General features: G+C 40.4%; 1 protein-coding gene across 5 annotated transcripts in view; it reads right to left on the reverse strand.

The window, feature by feature from the left end:
* TCP11L2 (t-complex 11 like 2) overlaps positions 1–25,631 on the reverse strand; it is a 61,018-nt gene that overhangs the window by 17,871 nt on the left and 17,516 nt on the right. For 4 of the 5 annotated variants that reach the window (XM_031940084.1, XM_012550626.3, XM_031940083.1 and 1 more), the window contains 5 exons: positions 20,864–21,053; positions 13,719–13,854; positions 12,929–13,049; positions 7,522–7,742; positions 4,784–4,920 (listed from right to left, as the gene is read on the reverse strand). In XM_031940084.1, the coding sequence (XP_031795944.1) occupies positions 4,784–4,920; positions 7,522–7,742; positions 12,929–13,049; positions 13,719–13,854; positions 20,864–21,020 (772 nt within the window). In that variant the 5' untranslated portion in view covers positions 21,021–21,053. The remainder of the gene's footprint in view (positions 1–4,783; positions 4,921–7,521; positions 7,743–12,928; positions 13,050–13,718; positions 13,855–20,863; positions 21,054–25,631) is intronic. The other variant, XM_031940085.1, reaches the window with a different exon arrangement.

A 25,631-nucleotide genomic window follows, 5' to 3' on the forward strand; every position in this document is an offset into this window, starting at 1 on the left:
TCTTACTTTCTGTGTCTCTGTGTATCTCGGTCTCTTTCTCCTTGCCTCCAGTCCTCCCTTTCTCTCCTTCCTCTTCCTTCCATCTTCCATCTCTCTCTTTCCCTCCTTCCCTCCCTTTCTCTTTCCTTTTCCTTCCATCTCTCTCTCCTCCCTCCAACCCTCCCTCTCTCCCCTTCTGCCTTGACAATTTCCCTCCTCCCACCCCCATCTTTCCTTCTCTCTCCTCTATTCAAAAAGGCAGAGAGCTCTCCCCTCAACTTGTGAGCAATTCATCTTTGCCAATCCTGAGTCAAGTTGAAATTCTGTGCCCAACCCCACTCTTGAAATGTCACAGTTCTTTGTTCCCATCACAGTTAACCAAACTTTTCTATCCTCTTGCTAGTTTTTGTTGGGAAAGATACAAAAAAGAGTGTGATATAAAGGAGGGGAGGGGCACTGAAATAGCTTGTAGAGATCACCCTGGATCTGTAATTACAGAGCCAAGATAATGCCCGTCTGTGTTTTAAGCATCTCTTTGATACAACAGACAAATTACAGAGAAAGTTTCTTTCTTCTTTTCCACGAACAATAAAGCCCATGATGCTAAGGACAAAAGGAAACCCAGCTGGTCCAGCTGACTCTGTTTCTCTCTGGAGAACAATTGAGGCTCAGGGAGATTCAGGAGTCCCTAAGAGATCCCTTCTTGTCTCTGCCAATGGGTACCAACCTCAAAGTTCAGCTTCTCCATCTAGAGGAGGGGCTCATTGTTGGAACCTTCCTCCCTGAGCCTGGATAGATCAGGATATGACTTTGAAGTTAAGATCAGAGAATTTCCCCAAGTGGGAAGGGACCCGAGAATCCATTTGGACTGAATGGACAGTAGCTACAGATTGAAGTAACTATGTTGTGAAGGAGCAACAAGGTGTGTATTTTATACGGTTCAGAATGACGAAAGTCATGGAAATTTCATATACAAACAACCTCCTCTGTTCCTCCCTATAACCATGAAGAAGTATAGGACTTTTTGTTCTTCAAGAGCTTTAAAAAAAAAAAAAAAAAAAAAAAAAAAAAAAAAAAAAAAAAAAAAAAGGTAGATAATAGTGGGAAGGAACCTTCTTGATGTCTATTTATTTATTTATTTTGTGGATAAGTAAACTGAGGCCCAGAAAAGGAGTTCCATTTGCTGGAGGTTCCCCAGGCAGGAAAGTCATGCTGGGATTTGAGCCAGTTAGCTCAGACTGGAAGGGACATCACAGACCTTCAAATTCAATCCCCTCATTTTTCAGATGAAGAAACCGATTGCCAGGGAGAAGTGTTTTTGTCCAAGACCACACAAGAGTATGATATAGAGGGTCAAAAACTAGATTTGGAATCAGGAAGAGCTGGGTCTAAGATGTCTTTGTGACCTTTAGTTAACTAGGTCATAACAAGGGACTTCACAAACAAAGTCTTGAAGACTACCACCAACTGATACCTTCATAGAGGGTTTCCTCTCTGAGATTTCCCTACTTTTGCAAAATCCCAGATCCAAACCAAATTTTAAAATAAACCTACATAATTTAAATCAATGAGACTTAATTAAGGACCTCCCAGGACTTCAGCTACTTATCAGTAAAAAAGGTAGGCTGGACCAGATGGCCAAGCCAAGCCATCCCTCATTTCCATGTGGTTGTGCTCCTTTACACTGGATTCCATCATGGAATCATGCTTCAGGATTTCATCAGCCTCGGGACTAATGAGTCATTAGTCCTCTCGGCCCCTCTGACTGGGAAGCTGGAGGGCAGGCTCCAGCAAAGGACGCCTCCCAGAGCTGCCATTTAAAGAGAGAGTTCCAGGGTCAGTTGACTCTTCCCATTCCACCCCTTGGCACTAGACTCCATCACGTATGTCCCAGCCTAGGAAACCTTCCCCTTCCCATCTGACCCTTTCAGCTTCCTCCAATGGGTTGTCCTCTCCTATTAAACTGTAAACACTAAGAGTAGAGATGTCTCTTTTGGTACTTTGAAATATTGGCTGGCTGGCTAGTTTCCTTTTTGCATTTGAATCCTCAGCACCTTAGTCCAGTGCCTACCCACAGTAGGTGCTTAAAAATGTTTGTTGGCTGGCCGGTTTCCTTTTTCCTATGAATCCTCAATATTTTAGTTCTGTACCTGGCACATAGTAGGTACTTTAAAATGTTTTCTGGCTGGCTGGTTTCCTTTTTTCCTATGAATTCTCAATATCTTAGTTCTGTACCTGGCACCTAGTGGGTGCTTTAAAATGTTTGCTGGCTGGCTAGTTTCCTTTTTCCTATGAATCCTCAATATCTTAGCTCTGTACCTGGCACATAGTAGGTGCTTTAAAATGTTTGCTGATTGGCTAGCTTCCTTTTTGCCTTTGAATCCTCAGCACCTTAGCTCAGGTCCTGGCATATGGTAGGTGTATAAACGATGCTTGTTGCAATGAACTAAACTGACAAGGTGGGATGAGTCCTAACCTGTACAGGTGAAGGGAGTGACTGTACTGGCACAGATGAGATTATGGACTGATCAAAGACGGATCCAAATCCTGCTAACTGTTCTTCTCATGTGGTGTGGGATCTAAAGCCTTGTCATTACATGCTATAAAGAAAGATTCACTTTCCCAGGTCTTCTATCTTTTCACTAAAGAAGAGCAATAAAAAGGAAGGAAGGATTTGGAGTTGGGGGACTTTAGAACTTCTCAGCCTCAGTTTCTCAACCTGTCCAATGACTAGCTGAGAGCTAATGACTTCTGAGCTCCCTCCCAGACCCTCAGCTATGACTGGAACCTTGAGCCAAATAAAAGTTTTTTTTTTCCCTTGTGGCAGATCAGACTCATCAAGCACCTTCTCATGAGCATCTTAATGCTGGTGGTCCTGACTTTTCTGCTCTGCTATTCCCTTCCCCTGTGACCCTGAGTAAGTGATTCACCTCTCTGAGTCTCAGTTTCCTTCTGTGTAATAAGCGGTCAGACAAAGATTCTGTGGTCATAGATTCAGGCCAGAGTCATCTGCTCCAAGTTCATTATTTTGTTGACACTTTGCTTCAGAAACTGAAGGAAACTCAGAGAGGAGAAGTAATTCACTTCTTCAGCCTCACAAAGACTTTTACAACTTTTAACAGCTTTTCCAAGGTTGATTGTGTCAGACAATATATTAACTATCTCTCAAACCAAACAATACCAGTAGTTACTCTGGAGAACAATTTGGAATGGGAACCCACAGACCTAGAACTGAAAGAGATCTCAGAGATCTTCTGGGATAATTCCTTTATTTCTGAGAGAAGGAAATGGTGCTCAAGAGAGCTTTAGTAATCTGTCAAAGTCACCCAAGTAGTAAAGGACAAGAGGCAGCATTTGAACCCAGGTCCCAAAGATGGTGTTCTTTCCACTGCACTTGGAAAAAGTCGCTAAACCCTGTAGACCCTGACCCAGCAATAACAGTGTCAGACATATTCCCCAAGGAAGGCAAAGACAGAAGAAAAGATCCTCCCTGTTAGTGCCCCCTTCCTCCTCAAATAATACCATGAATATTTATGTTTATAAGTTTGGAACCTTTGGTAGAATGTGAGCTCCTTGAGGGCAGGACCTGTTTTCCCTTTCTCTCCTTCTGACTCCCAGGCTTAGCAAGGTGGGGGTGGCAGATGGCACAGATACCAGGACCCAGCACAGACACTTAACACTTACTAGCTGTATGACCTGGGCAAGCCACTTAACTCCAACTGCCTCAAAAACCAAAACCAAACCAAAATAGACTTAGCAAGTGAAGTCTCTTGCTCTAGCCCAGCCTCCTGGGATCTCCTTGGAAATGGCCTTGAGAAGCGGATCATGAAGACATTATTATCCTCATTCTGCCAAGGAGGAAGAGGAAGATTCTAGGGGGTAAGTGACTGGCCCACTTAACAGGCTTTCCCATCCCATCTCACCTTGAAATGGAAGACCCGCAGCTGGACTTCAAATACAAACATATTTGACCAAATCTTAGTGAACGAGTCAGATTCTGGAGGCAGGAAGATGGTTGCTCCAAAGTGAAAGACAGACAAATTCCCACAGACAAAGATATACTGAAGAGACAGAGGGATACACAGAAATAAAAAGAGAGAATGTCATAGAGACAAGGAGACGTGCCATAAAAAAGAGAGAGAGAGAGAGATGTATACAGAGGCAGAGATAGCGAGAGATAGAGAGAGAGATTCTCACAGACACACGGACAAATAGAATGTCACTGAGATAGTAAAAAAGAGGAAAAATGCATAAAGAGGTAGAAATACAGCCAGAGACAGAAAGCCACAGGGATAGACACACACACACACAGATAAAGGTACAGAGATTCCACACATATACACAGAGAGCTATACAGATAGAGTGCCTCAGAGACAGACATGTAGAGAGACACAGAGAGACATGTAAAGAGAAGGAAAGACATGTATAAAGAAGCAGAAATACATTCCAAGACAGAAAGTCACAGAAATAGACACATACAGAGAGAGACAGATTTACACAGATATTTAGAGAGATACACAGAGTCCCACAGAAATAGTAAAACAGAGACACAGAGAGACATGCATAGAGAGGCAGAAATATATCCAGACTTTTCTGTAGAAAGCCACAGAGATAAAAAGATACAGAGACAAAGAAGAGACAAGGCAGATGGCGAGAGATACAGAGACATTGACAGAAGCAGAGACAGAAATACAGACCTAAAAGCAGAAGAAGAAAGAACAAAGAAGCAAGGACTCCTGTGGTCACAAGATGAAGATGGCTAGCGCCTCTGATTTAGGAAACTAGACTCTGATGCTGAACTTACTGGGGGTTTCTTCTAAGATTTCCTGGAATTTCGTCCTTTCATAGTCCACCAACTGGCGCTGAAGATGGGGTCGAAGGCTCTTGATGGTAAAATTGACCATGTCGATCTTCATGAGGTCCAGCACGTGGAATATTTGCCTTTAAAAATCAGAATGAGAAAGAGTTAGAGAGGAAGGGGAAAGGAACGAAGCTAAAACTAAACCCCATGTCAAGAACTTCAGTTGAAATAATTGAATTATTTCGAATGGGGCAGGTAAGTGGCTCAATGGATGGCAGAGTCAGGAGCTTACCAGCTGTGTGACCCCAGGCAATTTACTTAACCCTAGTTGCCTCATCCCCTCCCCCCCCAAAAAAAAGAGAAAAAAAGAAAAGAAATTGCATGGGCTAATAGAGATTTATCAGGGCAGAGAGACCTGACTTCAAATCCAGCCTTACATACTTACTGCTGTATGACTTTGGGCAAGTCTTGCCAAAAAAAAAAGCAAGCAATGCAATGTCTTCTGGGTAGGGACAATTCTCACTGGCCTTTCTTTGAATTCCCAATGCCTAGCTCCAATGCCTACAAATAGTAAGTCCATGATAAATGCTTGTTAACTGACTATTCCCTCCCATGATGCAGATTGAGGACCATCCCTACAGATCCATTCTGGGTAATTCTCACCCATACATAGCCCATTAGGAGGCTCTCAGAGGGTTTGTTTTTTTTTTTTAATAGCCTTTTATTTACAGGATATATGCATGGGTAACTTTACAGCATTAACAATTGCCAAACCTCTTGTTCCAATTTTTCACCTCTTACCCCCCCACCCCCTCCCCTAGATGGCAGGATGACCAGTAGATGTTAAATATATTAAAATATAAATTAGATACACAATAAGTATACATGACCAAAACATTATTTTGCTGTACAAAAAGAATCAGACTCTGAAATATTGTACAATTAGCTTGTGAAGGAAATCAAAAATGCAGGTGGGCATAAATATAGGGATTGGGAATTCAATGTAATGGTTTTTAGTCATCTCCCAGAGTTCTTTTTCTGGGCATAGCTGGTTCAGTTCATTACTGCTCCATTGGAAATGATTTGGTTGATCTCATTGCTGAGGATGGCCTGGTCCATCAGAACTGGTCATCATATAGTATTGTTGTTGAAGTATATAATGATCCCCTGGTCCTGCTCATTTCACTCAGCATCAGTTCGTGTAAGTCTCTCCAGGCCTTTCTCTCAGAGGGGTTTTTAAAAAGCATCAAGAAAACTTTTTTTTTTTTTTAAATAAGAATTAATTGGGACTTTCCAGCAGAAATGAGCAAGAGGGTAACTAGTCCTTTGGCACACTGCTTCCATTCTCTTCCATTAATACTGGAATAGGAGAGGGAAAGGACCCTGCATTACCAATGTGAAATATTCCATATGGAATCAGATTCCTTGGATCAAGCATTCTAAACCGCAGATCTGAAAGAGCTTAACAAACAGCCATCCTTAGTGGGCCGAGATGCAGACTGGGAGGCAGTTTGGGTTGTGGCCTGTGGGTGTGTCTGCTGCGCTCCTCTGGGGCTGAAGGAGGGCTATGTCCCTTCTAGTCTTTGCCCTGGGTAATTCTTCCTATTCCTATTGGAGTGGGGAGAACGGGGAACCCATGGTATGAGCTTTCTATTTTAGGAAAAGAGATTTATTAGGGGGCTTTCCCATCACTTCCTTCTTTGAAATCAATCAATAAACATTTACTTAGCACCTACTGTATTCCCAGCACTCCTAGGCACTGTGTGCCTAGGGAATATTTCAGTGGAATCTCAGAAGTCAGAATATCTAGATTCAAATTCCATCTCTGATATGTCGATGTGACTTTGGACAAGTCACTTAACCCAAACTCATCTTCAATTTCTTACTCTATGAAATGAGGGGGCTGGACTAAATGACCTCCCAATTCCCTTCATGCTCTAACTCTACAATCTTATGATAAGTCATTTATCTTTTCTGAGCTTCAGTTTCTCATCAGAGAAATGAGAGGGATGGAGTAGGTATAGCAGCAGTTTTCTTTCAGTTGGAAATTTCTGATCCAATGACTTCTGCCCTCAGAGAGCTTACAGTCTCTTAGAAAAGATAGCATGAACATAAATGGGTTTATACAAAATAAATACAAGATAACCAAAATAGATTGCTTCCTATCTTGGGGAGGAGAGAAGTAAGGGAAGGAGGAAGAAAAAATATGGAACATAAAATCTTACAAAAATGAATGCTGAGAACTATCTTTACATATACTGGGGAAAATAAAATACTATTGAGGAAAAAAATAAAATAACAAATGAAAAATTTTTTTAAAAAATTACAAGATGATCTCTGCTGGAGAAGAAAATGGCTAATCATTCTTTGCCAAGAAAACCTCATTTGAGGGGCAGCTAGGTGGTGCCGTGAATAGAGCACCAGCCCTGAAGTCAGGAGGACTAGAATTCAAATCTGGTCTCAGACACTTAGCACGTCCTAGCTGTGTGACCCTGGGCAAGTCATTTGCCTCAACAAAAAAACAAACAAAAAAATCTCATTTGGAATCGCATGATGAATAATAACAATTTTTGCTGGACAGAAAGAGCTCTACCCAAGTTGTATAGAATGTCAGCACCTAAAGAGCCGGGATAACTCCCTGGTCCTCCAGAGGAGGTAGAAGGGCTGCTTTGAAGGGAAGCTGGTATACAGTAAGTGCTCAGTAAGGGCTTACTGAGTTCTGTAATCCCACCACCACCAACCTCAACAGCTCCACAATATTGCCAGTGGCTTTGAGTTCCTTGATGTCATCATCCCGGACGGGAGCACAAAGCTTGCCCATGGTACTGATGACGTAGTTGGCCAGTCCTTGAATGTCCACGGCATGATGCTCGGCCTGCTGCCTGATAAGGTCGGTGTCCAGAACTTCACTAATCTGAGTCCGGAGCCGGTTTCCACCAGGAGTCAGGAAGGAGAGAAGAGTCTGGAGAGGAGGGAAGAGAAAGGCAAGAAAAAACCCAGGTAAGAGAACTTAAGGGCTGGTGGAAGGAAGGTTCCCCTTAAATCACACAAAACAGTGAAAATGAAACATTAAAAAGAAAAATACATAGAACAGAAGGCAGTTCAGAGAGAGACAAATGACATAACCTTAGAACATGCGCAATGTGTTATATACTTAAAAGAAATTTGTGGTTTCATGAACTTTTTTTTTAATCTTGCACAATAATAATAGTAATAATTCTTTGTATACAGACTTTTCTAGTATGTGTCAAGATGAGAATAACCAATAAATAAAACAACAAAGAGGCAGAGATAAGGTGGAGGGGCTTGATATCAGAATCAATCAGAATTGACTGTAAGCCCTTTGACAGGAAAGACTTTCATTTTCCCCCACTTAGTACAGGGGCTAGCCCACAGTACCTGTTTAAGAAATGTTTATTGATTGATTGCCGTCTGGCCACCAGCTATATGAGCTAAAGAGGTGGAAAGAACAATAGATTTGGTAACTGAAGAAAAAGGTTCATCTCTTGCTCCATCATTTATCACCGTATGACCTACAGAAAGTTATTTAACCACACTAGGCCTTGGTTTCCCCATTTGTGAAACTAAATGATTGGACTAATTGTCTGATATTCTAAATCTTGGATTATTTATATTCTTTTTTGCTTTGTTTGTTCTGAAAAAGTAATTGGGGTTAAGTGACTTGCCCAGAGTCACACAGCTAGTGAGTGTTAAAAAGTGTCTGTGTCCAGGTTTGAACTCTGTCCTCCTGACTCCAATGCTAGTACTCTATCCCATCTAGCTGCCCCTGGATCACTTAAATTCTATGGTCACTTAATCTCTCTGGGACTCAGCAGTTCACTTGCAAAAGAGTTGGATGGGATGGCCATCTATCTACCAGTTGGAGAGCTCTGGAACTACAAAATAACCCACGAGTCAGGGGTCAACTCACTCACTCAGTTATGGAGCAAAAGCACAGATTTACTCTTCTACCTTTTGCATGATGACTTAGCCGGTTAACTCGGACAAAATTTAAGGCTGTTTTCTTGAAATTAAATAGAACAGTAAAACACAATGAGCTCGTTTATGTGGCAAAGGCTGGAAGGCTTTGGACATCAGTTTCCAAAAGAATGGACTCTCTATATCCCAGTTCCTTTCTTATTCCCTTTTATCCCTTTCTTCTTTCTCTCTCTCTTCCTTTTTCCTCTTCCTATCTCCTCTCTGTCTCTCTCTCCAGCCTTTTTTTCTTTTCCCTTTCCTTTCTTCATTTTCCTTTTCTTTCTCTCCCTCTTCTTCCTGTTTCTCTCCCTCTTCCTTTCCTCCTCTTCTTCCTCTCCCTCTCTTTTCTTTCTCTCCCTCTCCCTTTTCTTCCTCTCTCCCTCTTTCTTCCCCTTTCTTTCTCTCCCTCTCCCTCTTTTTTCTCTCCCTCTCTTCTTCTTTTCTCTCCCTCTTCCTTTCCCCCTCTTCTTCCTTTCTCTTCCTCTTCCTTTCCCCCTTTTATTCCTTTTTCTTCCTTCCCTCCCTCTCTGCTTCCTCTCTTTCCCTCTTCCTTCTCCCCTCTCTCTTCTTTCTCTCCCTCTCCCTCTTTCTTTATCCCCCCTTCCCCTCTTTCTCTTCCTATCCTTCTTCCCTTCCCCCCTTCTTCCCCATACTAAATCACTTTCCTTGCAGCAAACTCCCAATATAGCAAGCCTAAAAGCAGCAGGCTCAGATCACCCAGAGTTCCTGGCACCATTTCAAAACCTTTGCAGATAAGCCAGCAGAAGCAGAAGGGCAGGTTGTAGGGCACGGCTTCCTGAGAACACTAGATAGGCCAGGTCTGTTTCTCTTCCACTGAGCTAGCTTTTTAAGGCAGTGCAGTTCAGTGGCTACGGTGCAGCCCTTGGTTCACATGACCCGGTCAATGCTTTGGCTCTGGTATTTATTTCCTGTGTTTTGTTGGGAAAGTCATTTCTTAGATAAAACAGAGAGCACAATTACTAACCTTTCTGTACAATTCTGCTGGTTGAAAAGCACTTTGTTTTTGTCACCTTGCCTGGGAGGTGAGTATAATTATCAACTCCACTTTCTGGAGACTTAGGTTCATAGAAAGGGAAGTTATTCGTCCAAGCTGACACAGCCAGTATCTCCTGGCTGGTCTCAGGCAGGACTGAATTCTGGGGTTCCTAGTCCTCTGACTGGCTTTCTACCCACTCCACCAGAGCACTTTTCATGACAGCCCAGCCATTTCCTGGCTGTTCGATCAAGGGTAAGTCAACCTCCCACACTGGACCTCAGTTTCCCCAATCTGTAATAAGTGGGGACTAGATTAGATGGTTCCTTTCAGCTCTAAAGCTGTGGTGGAAAAGGATAATTTATGTAGCAGTCAAATCAACAAGCCATGTTGGAGGGGCTCACAAATGAGACACAGATTCTTCAGCTTGAGTCCTAAAGAGCATCTTCATGACACATCATCATGTATTTTGTATGTGTCCATCTGTGTCTCCCCCCATTAGAACGTGAGTCCCTTGAGGGCGAAAACTTTTGTTTTGCCTTCCTTTACATCCCCAGTTCTCAGCCCAGTGTGTAACATTAGTGGGTGCTGAATAAATGCTTGTTGATTGATTCAGTCTACAGGAGATTTAGGAGACCAGAGAGGGCTGATCATGGACTTAAAAACACTCAAGTTCCAAGCAGTGTTTGTTTGTTTGTTTGATGTCTGAGGGACTGCCAAGTTAGGATTTCTCCACAGGGGAATGTAAGCTCTTTGAGGGCAGGGGCAGCTGGACTAGATGGATGGAGACTGGATGGATAGATAGATAGTAGATGAATAGATGATGGATGGATGGGCAGATGGACAGAGAAATAAAGGGATGGATGGAGAGATGGACAGAGGGATGGATGAATGAATGGCTGGCTGGAGAGATTGCCCAACTCTGGGGTTCTGAGCCAGCGGGGCAGCCTGCTGCCTGCAGGACCACCTCTGAGTCCCAAAACCACCCAGAAACTCCCTAAGATGGAGAATTATACAGGAGTTGGGGCTGAGTGGAGGAAATTCAAATTCAAAGACACCTCCCCATTCCAAAAGGAAAAAAAAAGAATTCAACAAAAAGCAAAAAGGTACATTTGCTAAATTAAGATCAAAATGACACTTTGTACCTTCTTGTATCTACTTTGTATCTGCTTTTTTCTCTGCCGACAAAAGTAAACTTCTTTCAACCAGAAGTTACTTTTGTTTCTATCCCTTGCAGATAGAACAAAGTCTGACAGATACACAGTAGTCACTTATTATATATGTGCTGAGTGAATGGATGGATAGAAAAACGGATGGAGAGATTGATGGATAGAAAAATGGATGGATGGAAGGATGACTGGATATCTGGATGGATTACTATTTAGATAGGTGGGTAAATAGATGGATAGATGAATGGATAGGTAACTAGATAGATGGATGGATAGATGGATGGACAGAAAGATGGATAGATGGTAGATGAAGAGATGATGGATGGACATATAGATGATAGATGAATGGATGATGGATGGATGGATGGATGATTAGATAGATGGACAGACAGATGGACAGACAGATAAAGGGATGGATGGATAGATGGGCAGATAGATAGATGAATGAATGGCTGGCTGGGTTGATGGATAGATGGATAGATGGATGGATAGATGGATAGACAGTTGATTGGATGAACAGATAGATGATAGATGAATGGATGATGGATGAATGGCTGGCTGGGTAGATGGATGGATGAACAAACAAACACAAAGAATAACAGGCAGAAAGAGAGAGATGGATGGATAGATGGAGGGATGACACTGTAAGGTGCCATGTGGTGACAAGTCAGTGCTGTAACTCTGTGACTCACTAGGGGTCTATGACTTACCGACTAGGAAACACCACTTTAAAACGCTATATAGAAATTAAGCTTCTGGTACCTCTAGGTGGTGACAGAAGAGAAAACTGAGGCTCAGAGAAGATTTAGGATCTCAGATCCAGGGCTGGGAGGGTCTCAGAGGCCAATTAGTCTAACCTCTTCATTTTATAAATGGAGAAACTGAAGCCTATTGGGGAAAGAGATGTATTTAGGGACACACAGGCAGTAAATAGTAGAAATGAAGCTCAAATCCAGGTCCTCTGACTCTTAACCTGCCTGGCTAGTTTCAAAAAAATGAAAGCAAGCAAAGTGTTTTTAGAAAAAATAAGAAAAAGGAGAGAAAAAGAGGAAAACAGAAGTAGAAACAAAGGAAAACTAAGAAGGGGAAAACAGAAGGAAGAGGAAAAGAAAGAGAGAAGGGAGGAAATACAAAGAGAGAGAGGAGCATGGAGTGAGAGAGAGAGAGAGAGAGAGAAAAGAAAAAGAGGGAGAAAGAGGAGAAAGGAAAAGAAAAAGAAAGGGAGAGGGAACAGAAAGAGAGAGAGTAGGGATAGAGTGAGAAACAAAAAGGAAAGGAAGGGAGAGTGAGGAAAGATAGAAGGGGAGAGAGAAAGAAAGGAAAGGAAAGGAGGGACAAAGAGAAGGAAAGAAGAAAATAGAAATGGAGGGACAAAGAGAGAGGGAGGATAGAGGGAAAGAAAGAGAGAAAAAAGGAAAGGAAAAGAGAGAGAAAGGGAAGGGAAAGAGAAGAAGAATGGGGGAAGACAGAAAAAGAAAGGAAAAGAAAGGAGGGATAAAAAGAAAGAGAAAAAAGTGAGAGAGAAAGGAAAGGGAAAAGAGAGGAGGAATACAGAGAGAGACAGAAAGAAAGGAAAGGAAGAAGAAAGAGAGAGAGAGAAGGGATAGAAGAGACAGAAAAGGAAAGAGGAAAAAAGAGGAAGAGGTGGGAGAAGGAGGGAGGGAAGGAGAAAGGAGGAGACAAAAGGAAAGAAAGGAAGGGAGAAAAAATAAAGTGAGGGAAAGAAAGAAGAAAAGAGGAAGAGACAAGAGAAGGGACAAGAAAAGAAAGCATAAGGGAGAGAAAAGAGAAAAAAGGGAGAAAGAGAAAGAAGCTTAATTAGATAGAAAAAAGGAGGGAAAAAGAAAAAGGGAGAGACATAGAGAGAAAAGAATGAAAGAAGAGAGAGGAAGGGAGGGAAAAAGAAAAGAACAGAACAGAATGGAGGGAAAGAGGGAAAGGGAGAGAAAGGAGGAGGAGGGGGGAGAGTGGGGAGGCCATAGGATTGGGGAAGCTCTATCAACTTGCCTCTCTTATTTCTTCAAAAAGTTTGATGGCGTGTTCATACTCAGGAGGATCTTCATTGAGTTCCGCCTCCAGGTGGTCCCAGAAAGCCTGGTGCACGATGTGCTTGACTCGACCTGCCAGGCTGAGGGAGAAGAGGTCAGTGTGTGAGGATGGCCTACGCTGGGCTTCCTGGAGGCCAGAGCCTGAAGCCTGAGGTCCCAAAGGCCGGAGCCCAAAGCCCTAGGTCCCGGGGGCCGGAGTCCAGAGCCTGAGGTCCCAGGGGACACCAAGCCCAGGTCCCCAGTGCGAGCCCTTCTGGGAGGAGGCAGCCCTGGCTCTGAGGGCACTGGGGAGCCACAGAGACTCAGTCCCACAGTCCCTGAAGGAACTTAACCTCCCTACAATGTAGGAGCTGGGTAAAATGTCTCTGAGGCTCCTCCTAGCTCCCCATCCTGAGCCTCAGTATTCCCACCTGTAAAATGGGGATGGCAGTTCTTACAGAGGCAGCTTCCTAGGTTGCTGAAGGATACAATTGAGATATCGTGTGCACGGATTTGCACCCAAGTTTCTTGGACTGCTGGTTTAGTAACCCCTGTTTCTCAGGGTTCTTAAATTCTGAACTTCTGCAGCTCATCTCCCCCAGAACAAGACACCCAGCCATCTCCCTAATCAAGCAAGCAGCTCGACCTCTTGTGAGAACACATCCCCCAACCCGATAGGGCTCTGGATGAGCACGCAAGAGAATCCATTTCCCCAGGAATTGATTTGGCACTCAAAGCTGCCTCCCCCTCACAGACCCAGCCTCGCTCACCTGTTCTCGGGCAGGGCTCCCTGTTTGATGTGAAAGTTCTCATTGACGGCGATCTCGTGGGCAAGAGTCATGTTGGAGATATTCCTGGCAGCAGCCATCACTTCATCAAAGGTCACCACTCTGGGTGGGCTTGTGGCTAAAGGGATGAGAGCCAGAGTGACTTCTGAAACAGTAATGGCCTTACACCTGCCCCTCCCACCTTCTAATACCACTTCCATTTTGATCAAAATCTTTTATCTTAAAAAAAAAAAAAAAAGAATAATTTAAAATAATTATTTTATTCTTATTAAAATAATTTAATTATACTTATGTATTATATAATTATATATTAAATACCATCACTATATCATCATTTATAATTAATATATAATATAAACAATGCAATAATTATTGTGCATTATATAATTATATGTTAGGATTCATTGTATATTATATTATTATGCATAATTATATATTGTTATAATTAATATTACATGTTATAATTATTCTATTATGTTATAATAATTAATATATCACAATTGTTATGATAATTAGTTATGTGTAACTAACTATTAATAATTTAAATAGCAGCAATTTATCATTTAATTATATAATGACTAATATGTGATTGATTCTATTATTATATATTATAATTTGCATATTATGATAATTATTATTCTGATAAACATAATCAAAAATAAAATAATTTTAAAATAATACTACCAAGGAAGTATTAGGTACTTTATTTATGCTAAGTGCTTCACAAATATCTCATTTGATTTTTCACAATAATTCCAGAAGATAATTGCTGTTCTGATACCCATTTTATAGACGAGGAAACTAAGGCAGAAGATCATGCTATCTGAGACCACATCTGAACTCGGGTTTTCCTGACTCCATGGCTATGGCTCTGTCCCTAGTTGACCATACCTTGAACTTCACATAATACTCTATCCTGGATGTCTCTGTCTCTAATTAGAATGTAAGTTCCTTATGGGAAAGGATCATTATTATTGTTGTTGTTATTATTATTATTATATTTGTATCCCCAGGGCTTTATCCCAGTTCCTGGGACATAGTAAGTACTTAATAGAATGATTGTTGAATGAGTGATCTCCCTTATTTTGGTCCAAACTTGTATTTGCACCCATGTGGGGACCTTCTAGGGTGGAAATTCCCTGTACCAGGGCAAGATCAGAGGTTGAATCAAGCAATCCATGAAAATTTATGAATGCGCCAAGTGGGGATGGGATTACAGACAAAGAAAAAAAAATAGTCCTCCTTAAGGAGCTAACATTCGTAATGGGGGGAAAAATCCATGTGCACATAAAAATAACACACAGCGGCTAGCAGATAACTGAGCTGAGAGGGAGGCACATGTAAGCATCAGAAGGACTTAACCAAGTCTTGATTCCAAGGCTAGCCATGAATGAATGGAGGAATGAATGAATGAATGAATGAAAAAAATCTTTATTAAAGTACTTTGTTTTTGTTGTTCAGTTGTTTCAGTCCTGTCCAACTCTTCATGCCCCCATTTGTGGTTTTCTTGGCAAAGATACCAAAATGGTTTGCCATTTCCTGCTCCAGTTCATTTTAAAGACAAGGAAACTGAGGCAAACGGGGATAAATGATTTCCCATGAGCCACCCAACTAGGAAGTATCAGAGGCAAGATTTGAAATCAGGTCCTCCTGACTCCAGGCCCAGCACTTTATCTACTATATCACCCAACTGCCCATGTTAATTATTATGTGCCAAACATAGTACAGGAGATTCACATCTAAAGGGGAGGATATTACCCATTATACCATGTTGCTTCTCATATCTTTCTTATTCATTGAGCTTGCAAGTGACAAAGCTAAAATTTTTATTCATTTATATATTCTTTATTATGTTAGATGAACTAAAAAGAGTTTGGAAAAACCTGATAGTAAAGTAGGCATCCATATAGCTAATGGGGAATAACTGAATACTCTGAAGGTAATGGAATAGCACTGGGCCATAAAAAAAGAGCAAGAGAAGGAAAACCCAGAAGGACTCATATGAGCCGACATGGAGCAAAACAGAGCAGAAGCAAGAGAATCATTTATATAATGGTAGTAATAATATAAAGTATTGCCAATAATATAACTATTAGTAGCGCTTATCCATAAAAATATTTTGTAACCATTGATAATGATTATTTCTAATTATTATTACTAACAATAATTAGTTACTATGCCAGTGATAGAATTATAATGTATACTTATTAGTGATACTAATTATTAATAATGCTAAATATTAATAATTAGTATTGATTTAGTAAGCAGTAATGATTAGCAATAATTTATATTAGCAATTATTACCACAATACTAATAATTGATAATATATAAATTATTGCTACTAACAAGTCACACATTGATAATTATTATTGATATATATTATGACTAATGTTAATGATATAAATCATACTAATAATGCTTTTGTGATATTTATTACTAATTCTAATTTTTAAACATGCTAATTATTAATGATATAAATTATCACCACTGGGGAGCTATCAATCATGGGGAAATGGGGACCAATCCATTGATTTTGGACTTCTCCAGACTCTAGATTGCCTTCCTTCCCCAGGAAGCTCCTGAGTGAGAAATTTTATTATCCTACAAGACCGAATGTGCTCAGTTGTCCTAAGTCAACAGTTCTTTCTGCCTCTCTGACTGGTCCCTCTAGCTGGAGGGCTGGGTCTTAGGCTTTTCTGTCTGAGAAAGGGGCTCGGCAGAGTCTGATCCCTATTTTCCACCAGCTCCTCTGGCTTTTGGATTTCTCTGTTAAGACTGTCATTCACCTCTAGTGCCTCCATCAGTTCAGCTTCCTTTTGTTTTCTGTCTTTATCTGTTAATTATAGGCTACTTGAGAACACAAACTGTCTTATTTTTTACTTATATTTTATCTCCAGGGCTTTAGGCATCAGGCACAAAATAAGTGTTTAATAAATGCTTATTGACTGGCTAGATTTCTTTTTTAAGGACCGGTCTTAAACCCAAATCACTCTGGCTCTCACTGGTTGGTCAACAAAAGGTCCCAGGCCATTGCTTGGGCCCAGATTTGCTCAGTAACTGTTTTTGGTTTGGCCAGAAAGCCTGAGGATCTTCCCCTCCCAGATTAATTTTTTTTTTGGGGGGGAAAGGAGTAAAAGAGGCCATTCCCTCATTTTCTTATCTAGCCTTAATTACTGATTGAGCATTGCCTCTGTCAAACTAAGACCTGTATGAGATTTTAGCTTAAAAAGTCCAAGGTCTCCCACTGCATCTCCAATCATCCTGATTTATATATGGCCAATGGACCCAGTTGGCTCTGAAGGGGACACTGAGGCAGATGACCTTGTCCAGCACTCCCTCACTTAAATCCAATTCACTTGCATTTCATGGTATCATCTCCCTGATGTCATGGTTCTTTGAGAACAAAGGACAAATAACAATTGACCAACTGACAGAAAATATTCATTAAGGATCTACTCCATGTGCCAGACACTGTGTCAAGTGTTTAAAAGACTTAAACATGGGCTGCACTCTGATGAAACGGTCATGTACTTGGCTCTGGGAGATAATGAAATCTAGGCAATATTCCATATCAAGTCTTCTCCCTCTATAAAAAAAAAAGGATTAGGGTTAAAAAAGGAAGGAGTCAAATATAAACATTTTAAAGGGAGTGTATCCGAATAAAAATATTCATAGCTGTTTTATTTGTGATACAAAAAACTAAACAGAATTATTTCAAGGACTGGAGAATGGTGGAATAAACAGAGGGTTATTAATATAACATCATATGAGAGTGCCATAAAAATAACAAATGAAGACTACAAGGAGATGGGGAGAAGACTAAATAAAATCAGATCAATTGAGGATCATGCTAATAAATAAACTGAAAAATCCAGGACTGAGAATGACAACTGAGAGAGGGAAACTTCCCAAACTCCCTTTTTTGGTTGGAAGACTGCTCATTCCACAGATTAGTGGTTCTACTAACATTATATCACTGAGCCTGTGAACTCACTGATGTGGATGTTCCCTCCATTGATGCAGTAAAGTGGTACACCCTTTGACCCAGATATAATACCAACACCAAACACATATCCCCAAAGGGAACAAAGCAAAAAGGAAAGGGATCCTACATACAAAATCACTTGGAACAGCTTCTTTTCAGAAAAAAAAAAAAAATAGAACCGGAGAGGTAGTTATTCTATTGGAGAATGGCTATAAAAAAGTCATAAAAAGTAAATAATATTAATATAACACATTAGATACATGGATGCACACATACATATATTCATACAAATTAAAATATAGGAACATAACACATGTAGTATATTATGTATATGACTATAATATACCATGATATATAAATATCAAAATCTATTTTTATATCTCACATTGTATATATATATATATATACAAATTATACTATATGAATATATCGTATACAATATAATATGCCAAATTCTATTTCTACATGTATCAAAATATATGTGTATATATAAATTATGGTATATGACTATTATATGCAACTTTTGGCCAGATTCTATTTCTACATATATCAAATTATATGTGCATGTATATATAAAGTATGTTATATAAACATACCATATGCAGCATAATAAATTCTACTTCTCTACATATCAACTTATATTCATATACCGTGTGATATGTACATTTTGGAATATACAGTATGAATTTTCAATTTAGTTGTCACATAGATGTGGTACTGGTTCTCCCACTGCTTTCAAGTTTTAAGTATTTAAGTATTTTCCACGATTCTTTTTCATATTATGGGATCTATGAATATAATATAGCATGTCAATAATATTATTGCTCCATAAGATATGAAACATAAGTTTCAGAGGAAATTGGGAAAATCTCTATGAACTGATACAGAGAGAAACAAGCAGAACTAGGAGAATAATGCATACACTTATACCACCACACTTTGTTTGGTTAAATATTAAGGCTTTTACAAAAAGTCTTATTCCTTATCTTGCACATTTATTTTAAAGGGGCATGAAATGGAGATTCATAGAAACTTTTTGTGCTATGATCTGTTTATAGAGATGGATTCTGGGGGTGTTTAAGTCCAGAATTTTTGCTTTAATTATATTTATTCAGCTGTTCTGTTCATAGTTTTTAAGTCTATAATTTTAAAAATGTTTTAAACATTTAAAATTGGGCTCCCACCAAACAACTGTATCAGGCTAATCTTCCAAAGTTTGATTTCACAAGGAAAGACGTGCAATATAGCTGAGCTGGGCGGTCAGCATCTACACAGGAAGCCAGAGGCTTAGTCTGGAGCCTTTTCATCAGAGGGGCAGTGAACTGAGAATAGCCTGAGAAACTTGTGAAACTGTCTGAAAATCTGCAGCAGCCATGCTCTGCTTTGGTAGAGAGAAGGTCCACAAAAGGAAATCACAGTCCCTGGAGAATTGATCACTGTCTTATGACTAACAAAGTACTTTACAGAGGGATGGACTAAAAAGACCAGGTTTCCAATGCTGCCTTGGTCTTAAATTCTCTCACTGACCCAAAACAAGTCACTCCCCATGTCTGCATTCCATCTTTGATTAGAGTGGATTCGATTTACTGATGTCCAAGGTCCCCTCCATTTCTACATGCTATGGATATTTGGGTCTCCACTTACTGTAAAATGAAGGAACTGATCTTAATCATCTCTATGGTCCCTAAATCTATGATCCTAACTCCCAATCTTCTTTAAGAATCTGCTTTGGAATCTTAAGGCATTTTATTTTATGATACTTTGACTACTGAACCACTTTGGATCACAGTTTTTGGACCTGTGAAACAAGGACAAGAAAACCTTAGAGATATTCCAAATCAATGATCTATGAGCCTTAGGATCTGTTCACATATAAAAATGGACAAAAGGTGCCTTCTATCCAGTGTCTTTCCACTTATACTGTTTTATATACGTAGAACTCATTTGCATGTTTTCTCTCCCATTAGCTTCTTGAGGGCAGAAAACATAATTTTGCTTTTGTCACTCCAGCACTAAACCCGAAGTCTAGCATATAATAAGCACTTAATAAATGTTTGTTGAATGGTTAATACTGAAATATCTTTTACATGACTTCACATGTTACAATGGATATCATAATTCTCAATGAGTAGGGGATAGGATGAAGTAAAGGAATTTGAACTCAAAATGTAAAAAAAAAAAAATGAACACTAAAAAGAAATAAAAATAAAAAATAAATCACATAAGAAAAAATGGTCAAATGTTTGTTAGCTGACACTCAAGAAATTACTTTTTTTGAATTGTTCCTTAATAGTCAGTGATCAAATGAAAGACTATAGCTGCAGTACTTTGCTTGCCTGATAGCACTATATAAATGTCAGTTGCTAATGTTATCCTTATTACTTCTACTACTGCTAAGAAGCAGAGTGGTATATAGTGAATAGAGAAACTGCTTCAGAGTCAAAAAGACCCAGATTCAAGTCCCATTACTAACCGTGTAACCTCAGGTAATTTTTTTTGATGTCTAAAGGCTCTCAGGCTATAAACTGGGGACTGGGTGATGACCTGCTTGGGTAGGAGTTTCCTACACTGATGAAATCAGAAATTTGAAACAAAAAAAAACTGCTGCTGCTGCCGGCAATACCGATTTCATTTTTTGGTGCCTCTGTAGGGTGATTTGTGAAACCATTTTTGAAACCATCAGGAAAACCCTCTGATTACTTCACTTCCCGCATGGACTATTGCTCTGGGTAATTCAACTCAAAGACTTAAAAATCTCACCAGAAGGGGGAAAACGTGCAAACATTAATTCATCCCCAGAACTGTGAATTAAAATGCCCCATGGGAAGGACTTGATTTGGACTCAGACATAAATCCAAAGTCCAGTGATGCTTTCCCTCTTAATTATTTCCAGTTTATTTTGCACAGTTTGGTTTATATATAGTTATTTACATGCTGTCTTCCTCATTAGACTGTAAGCTCCTTGAGGGCAAGGACTGAATTGGGCTATTTTGTATCTCTAGTGTTTAGCTCAGTGCTCCATGACCTTCCTCATTCTGGACTTCAGTTTCCTCCTTATGATAAGTGAATGGGCCTTGGGCTCGGGGACCCCATTGGGGGCCCAATGGGACCAGAGACGACTGATGACTTCTGTTTGCTTACAGGCAGGAGAGCTGGACTTGCTGGAGGAGTCGCTCGTGAAACTCTGCCGGGAACACTCGTAGTCACTGAGGGAAGCCGTGCTCTCGGACATACGGGAAGAGTCGGAGTCGCTGGTGGGATCATCATTCACTGAGCGTTTTTCATCATTAAAGGGCATTTTGTTTGGCTGCCTTAGGGTAAACGGAGGCACCTGCACAGACAAACAGCCCCCAGATCAGTTTTTTGGTGCCTGGAGAGGGACATAAGACACGCTCAAGAAGAATGAGTCTAAATATGGAGATGCTTTGCATGATGATACATATACCCATAGACACTGCCTATATCAAACAGCTTGCTTTCTACGTGGTGGGTGGGGGAGAGGGAAGGAGGAAGGGAGAGAATCTGGAGCTCAAAGTTTTAAAAATGAATGTTAAACAATCTTATTTTTATGTGTAACTGGGGGAAAAAGAAACTACTAAACGAATTTTAAAAAATGACTCTAGCAAAGCCTGATGGCTGGAGAACCAAGGCTGAAAAGGACCTCAGAAAGATCATGAGCCCATCACCCCAACCCTAAGACAGAGCTACAGTTTTGGATCCAAGGTCCAGAAGAGCTGGATTCAAATCTACTTATGTGACTCTGGGCAAGTGGTTCAACCTCTCTGTGACACAGTTTTCTCATTTACCAAAATGGTCTTCTCTAATGTCCCTTCCATAATCCTCTTGTTATTCAGTCATTTTTTCAGTAATGTCTAACCCTTAGTGACTCCATTTGGAGACACTGGAGTGTTTGACATTTTGTTCTCCCATTCATTTTACAGATAAACTGAGGCAGACAGGATAAAGTGATTTGCTTAGGATCACACATCAAGTAAGTGTCTGAGGACAAATTTGAACTCGGGTGTTCCTGACTCCAGGCCCAGCACTCCATGGGACTTTTCTGCTTTGCAAGATTTCAAGGGAGGAGAGATTTCACAACTGACTGGTCAATGTATTCATGGACAGAGTTCTACTACAGACTGGAGCAATCCAGGTGAACATTCCTAGGTCCTCTGCAATAAGAACCACCAAAGAAGTGACAACTCCTGTTGAAATCGTGCTTTAAAGTTTGCAAAGAACTTTTCACAATTCATCTTATCTGATCATTGCAACAACTCTGGGAAATAGGTGTTCTTCTTATACCTATTTTGTAGATGAGGAAACTGAGGTTAGATGACTTGTCCAGGATCACAAAGCCAGTAAGTATCTGAAGCAAGACTGAAATTCAGGCCTTCCTGATACCAGACTGCTTTACCCAATAAACACTGGCTACTCCCTTGAGAAGAAAGCAAATGCCAGGGCCTTTACTTGCAATGCTGGTGCCCTGGACAAACCCCAGAAAGGTAACCCTCAAATTAAATTCTTGAGATAAATCCATTTGAGGGCCATGAGGGGCCTGAGGACACAAGGAGAGTGTAATATGAGACTCACTGGACTTGAGTTCAAACCCAGCCTGGGACAAAGCACCTGGATAACTCTGTTATCTCATCTGTAAATGAGAGTATTGGACCAGAAAGTCTTACTTGTGCCTTCTAACTCTCTAAGTAACAGCCTCTGGTCTTATAAGGTGGCGTTGTGATATGGGGCACACATAAACCCCTTATACTGGCCAATCAGAAACATCATACAACCCTTCCTGGGGAGAGTGCTATTGGGCGGGGTCAATCAATGAATCAGCTCAGTTGGGTGGGGCAAGTGAGCCATCTGGCAGCTTCTGATTGGAACTCATTCTTGCAAACCAAATACTAAATTATGTTATTTCTGAGGGCTAAAGATATGCTGCTAAAGTTCTTTAAATTCACCTGTCCTGGGACTAAGTCTCAGTTCTACAGAGCTGGCAGATGTAATGCAGGAAATATTATCATTTTAATTAACACTCAGCCCCAGGCAGGACACAATCAAGATCTCTGGTTGGCTGTTTATAATTCCAGTCTTGATCTGCCATCTTGGTAGAAATTCAATGCACAAAGTTGTTTATTTCAACAAGTTTTTAGTTACTTCTTTATGGTTTTCTAAATATGCCATCATATCATCTGTGAAGAGTGAAAAAAAAAAAAAAACTCAGCACAGAATGTGGAGAGTAGAAGGCCTTGAGTTAAATCTCAGTTCCATCCCTCCCTAAACTTGATGACTAGAGCCTCAGTTTCCTCATGTGTAAAAACAGAATTCTGAACTTGAAATCCAAAGACTTGAGTTCAAATCTTGATTTGCTAAGTAAGACCGATATAACCTTGAACAAATTCACATTTCTGAGTTTTGTACTAGATGATCTTTCAGGTCCCTCTGCCTTCTAGTTCTTGACCTTCTGAAATAATATGTCAAGTGGGAACGTTCCAGAGTTCCCAGCTCCAATGACTAAAAGTCTCAGAACTGGGAAGGACATCAGAGGAGTATGTAGTCCAATCTCTGTCTGAATGGGTATCCTCTCTCTCTACAAGATCCCTGACAAGTGGTCCTCCCGCCTCTGCTTGAAATGCCCCAAAGAGGGAAAAAGTCAACACTTCTGTGGTCAGCCCATCCCACAATCTTTGGATGTGGGATCCAAAGGTTGGCTCTTATTGTTAGGAAAGTTTTCCCCTATGATAACCAGACCAAATTTACCTTTTTGTACCTTCTATCCACTGGTCCTATTAGTCCTGCTGGAACCAGGCAGAGGAATGAAATTTTGAAGAAGAATCCTCTTCATTTAAAGGCTAAACACCCCAGTCTTTCCTATTGCATCCTTGATCAGTACCAACCATCACGGTCAAAAAAGAACCCAATGCTCCAATGTGCTTTGACCAGAACAAATGACACAGGATTAAGCCGTAGTCTCTTTGGCTCCCTTAATGAGACCAGGATTGAATCTTTTGTTCTGGCTGCCTTGTCTTACTACTTACTGTCCATTCAGGCTCTGATCCAAGAATTCACTTAGATCTTTTCCAGACAAAACTACCATCCATTTAAAACTCACCCTATCTTATACCTGGGTTTGCTAAGTTTTTAAATCCAAGAATAAGACTTGATAATCATTCTTAATGAACTTCATTATTTTGTTCTGTTCCAAGCTTGTCAAGATGTTTGGAATCCTGACTCTGTCATGCAATTTTAGCTATGTTGTTGTTATTATTCAGAGCAACTCTTCATGATCCCATCTGGGATTTTCTTGGCAAAGATACTGGAGTGCTTTGCCATTTCATGATGGGTGATTCCTTCAAGACACAGCTTGAGCTGCAGAAAAGCTTCCCTGATGCTCCCTACTACAAAAGTCCCTAGCAACCTGGCAGCTTTCCACTACCTTCCTATATCATTTCCTCCCTTAAAATGTAAGTTCCTTGAGGGAACCGACTTTCTCCCTTTTTTTTTGTTTTCTTTGAATCCTCAGGGATAGGGATTTAGCAGGCAACAAATAAGTCCTAGTTTACTGACTCATAGTGGATTTTTAATGAATGCTTTTTGAACTGGATTACTATTATTATCTGGCAGTTTTGAGTCAGAGAGTTCTACTAGGTTTGTGTCCTGCCAATGAAATAGTCTGATTGTGTAATCTGAAGCAAGTTATTTTCCTCTGAGTGCCCCAGATCTCCGACAGCAGAAGTTGAAGAGAAGGTAGCAACCTGTTGAGTTAAAGGAGGGTTTTCTTATCTGGGAAAGCCCCTATTCCAGAAAATCACAGGGCCGACTCCCGTTCTGAATATTAATGATTGTTGTTGGTTCTTGAAGGGGACCATGTCATCAGGGAGGTGATTCTATGACATGCAAGTGAATTGGATTTAAGTGAGGGAGGACTGGGCAAGGTCACCAGCCTCACTTTCCCCTCTAGAGCCATCTGGATACAGTGTCAAGATATAGATCAAAAAGATCAAAGTAATCATAAAAAAGGGAAAAGGATGTACATGTACAAAAATGTTTGTAGCAGCCCTTTTTGTAGTGACAAGGAACTGGAAACTGAGTGGATGCCCATCAGTTAGAGAATGGCTGAATAAGTTATGGCATATGATGTTATGGAATATTATTGTTCTATAAGAACCGCTCAACAGGATGATTTCAGAGAGACCTGGAGAGACTTAAATGAACTGATGCTAAATGAAGTGAACAGAACCAAGAAAACATTGTACACAGCAACAAGAAGATTATGTGATGATCAAGTGTGATGGATATGACTCTTTCAACAATGAGGTGATTGAAGACAATTCTACTAGACTTGTGATGGAAAGACCCATGCACATCCAAGGAGCAGACTATGGGACTAAATGGGACCACCTTTTTTTCACCTTTTTTGTTGTTTGATTGCTTTTTGTTTTCTTTTTCATTTCCCCCCTTTTTTTTCTGATTTTTCTTGTGCACCATGATAAATGTGGAAATACGTATAGAAGAATTGCACATATTTAACCTATATGAGAGGGGGAAGAGAGAGAAATTTGGAACACAAGGTTTTGCAAGGGGGAATGTCGAAAACTCTTTGAATATATTTTGAAAATAAAAAGTTATTATTAAAAAAAAAAAAAAAAAGACTGAAGATGGCCCTGGATGCAATGGGATACCTTGGCCTTTTTAAGCTAAGGTCTTCAATAGGAATCAGTTTGAGGCCATACCCTTTCAGGGATTAAGGGTAGATAGCAATTAAGGCAACTTTCACCTAATCCAAATATTAATGATAAGTAAAGCTTCAACCTCCAGGAAGGGCTCTGTAGATATGAAAGAAACCTTGGAAAGATGCTCACTGAAGTCCTGGACGGAACAAGCACAAGGAACCAGCTAAAGAATGGAG

The sequence above is a fragment of the Sarcophilus harrisii genome, chromosome 5, assembly GCF_902635505.1.
Source record: "Sarcophilus harrisii chromosome 5, mSarHar1.11, whole genome shotgun sequence".
Taxonomy (NCBI): domain Eukaryota; kingdom Metazoa; phylum Chordata; class Mammalia; order Dasyuromorphia; family Dasyuridae; genus Sarcophilus; species Sarcophilus harrisii.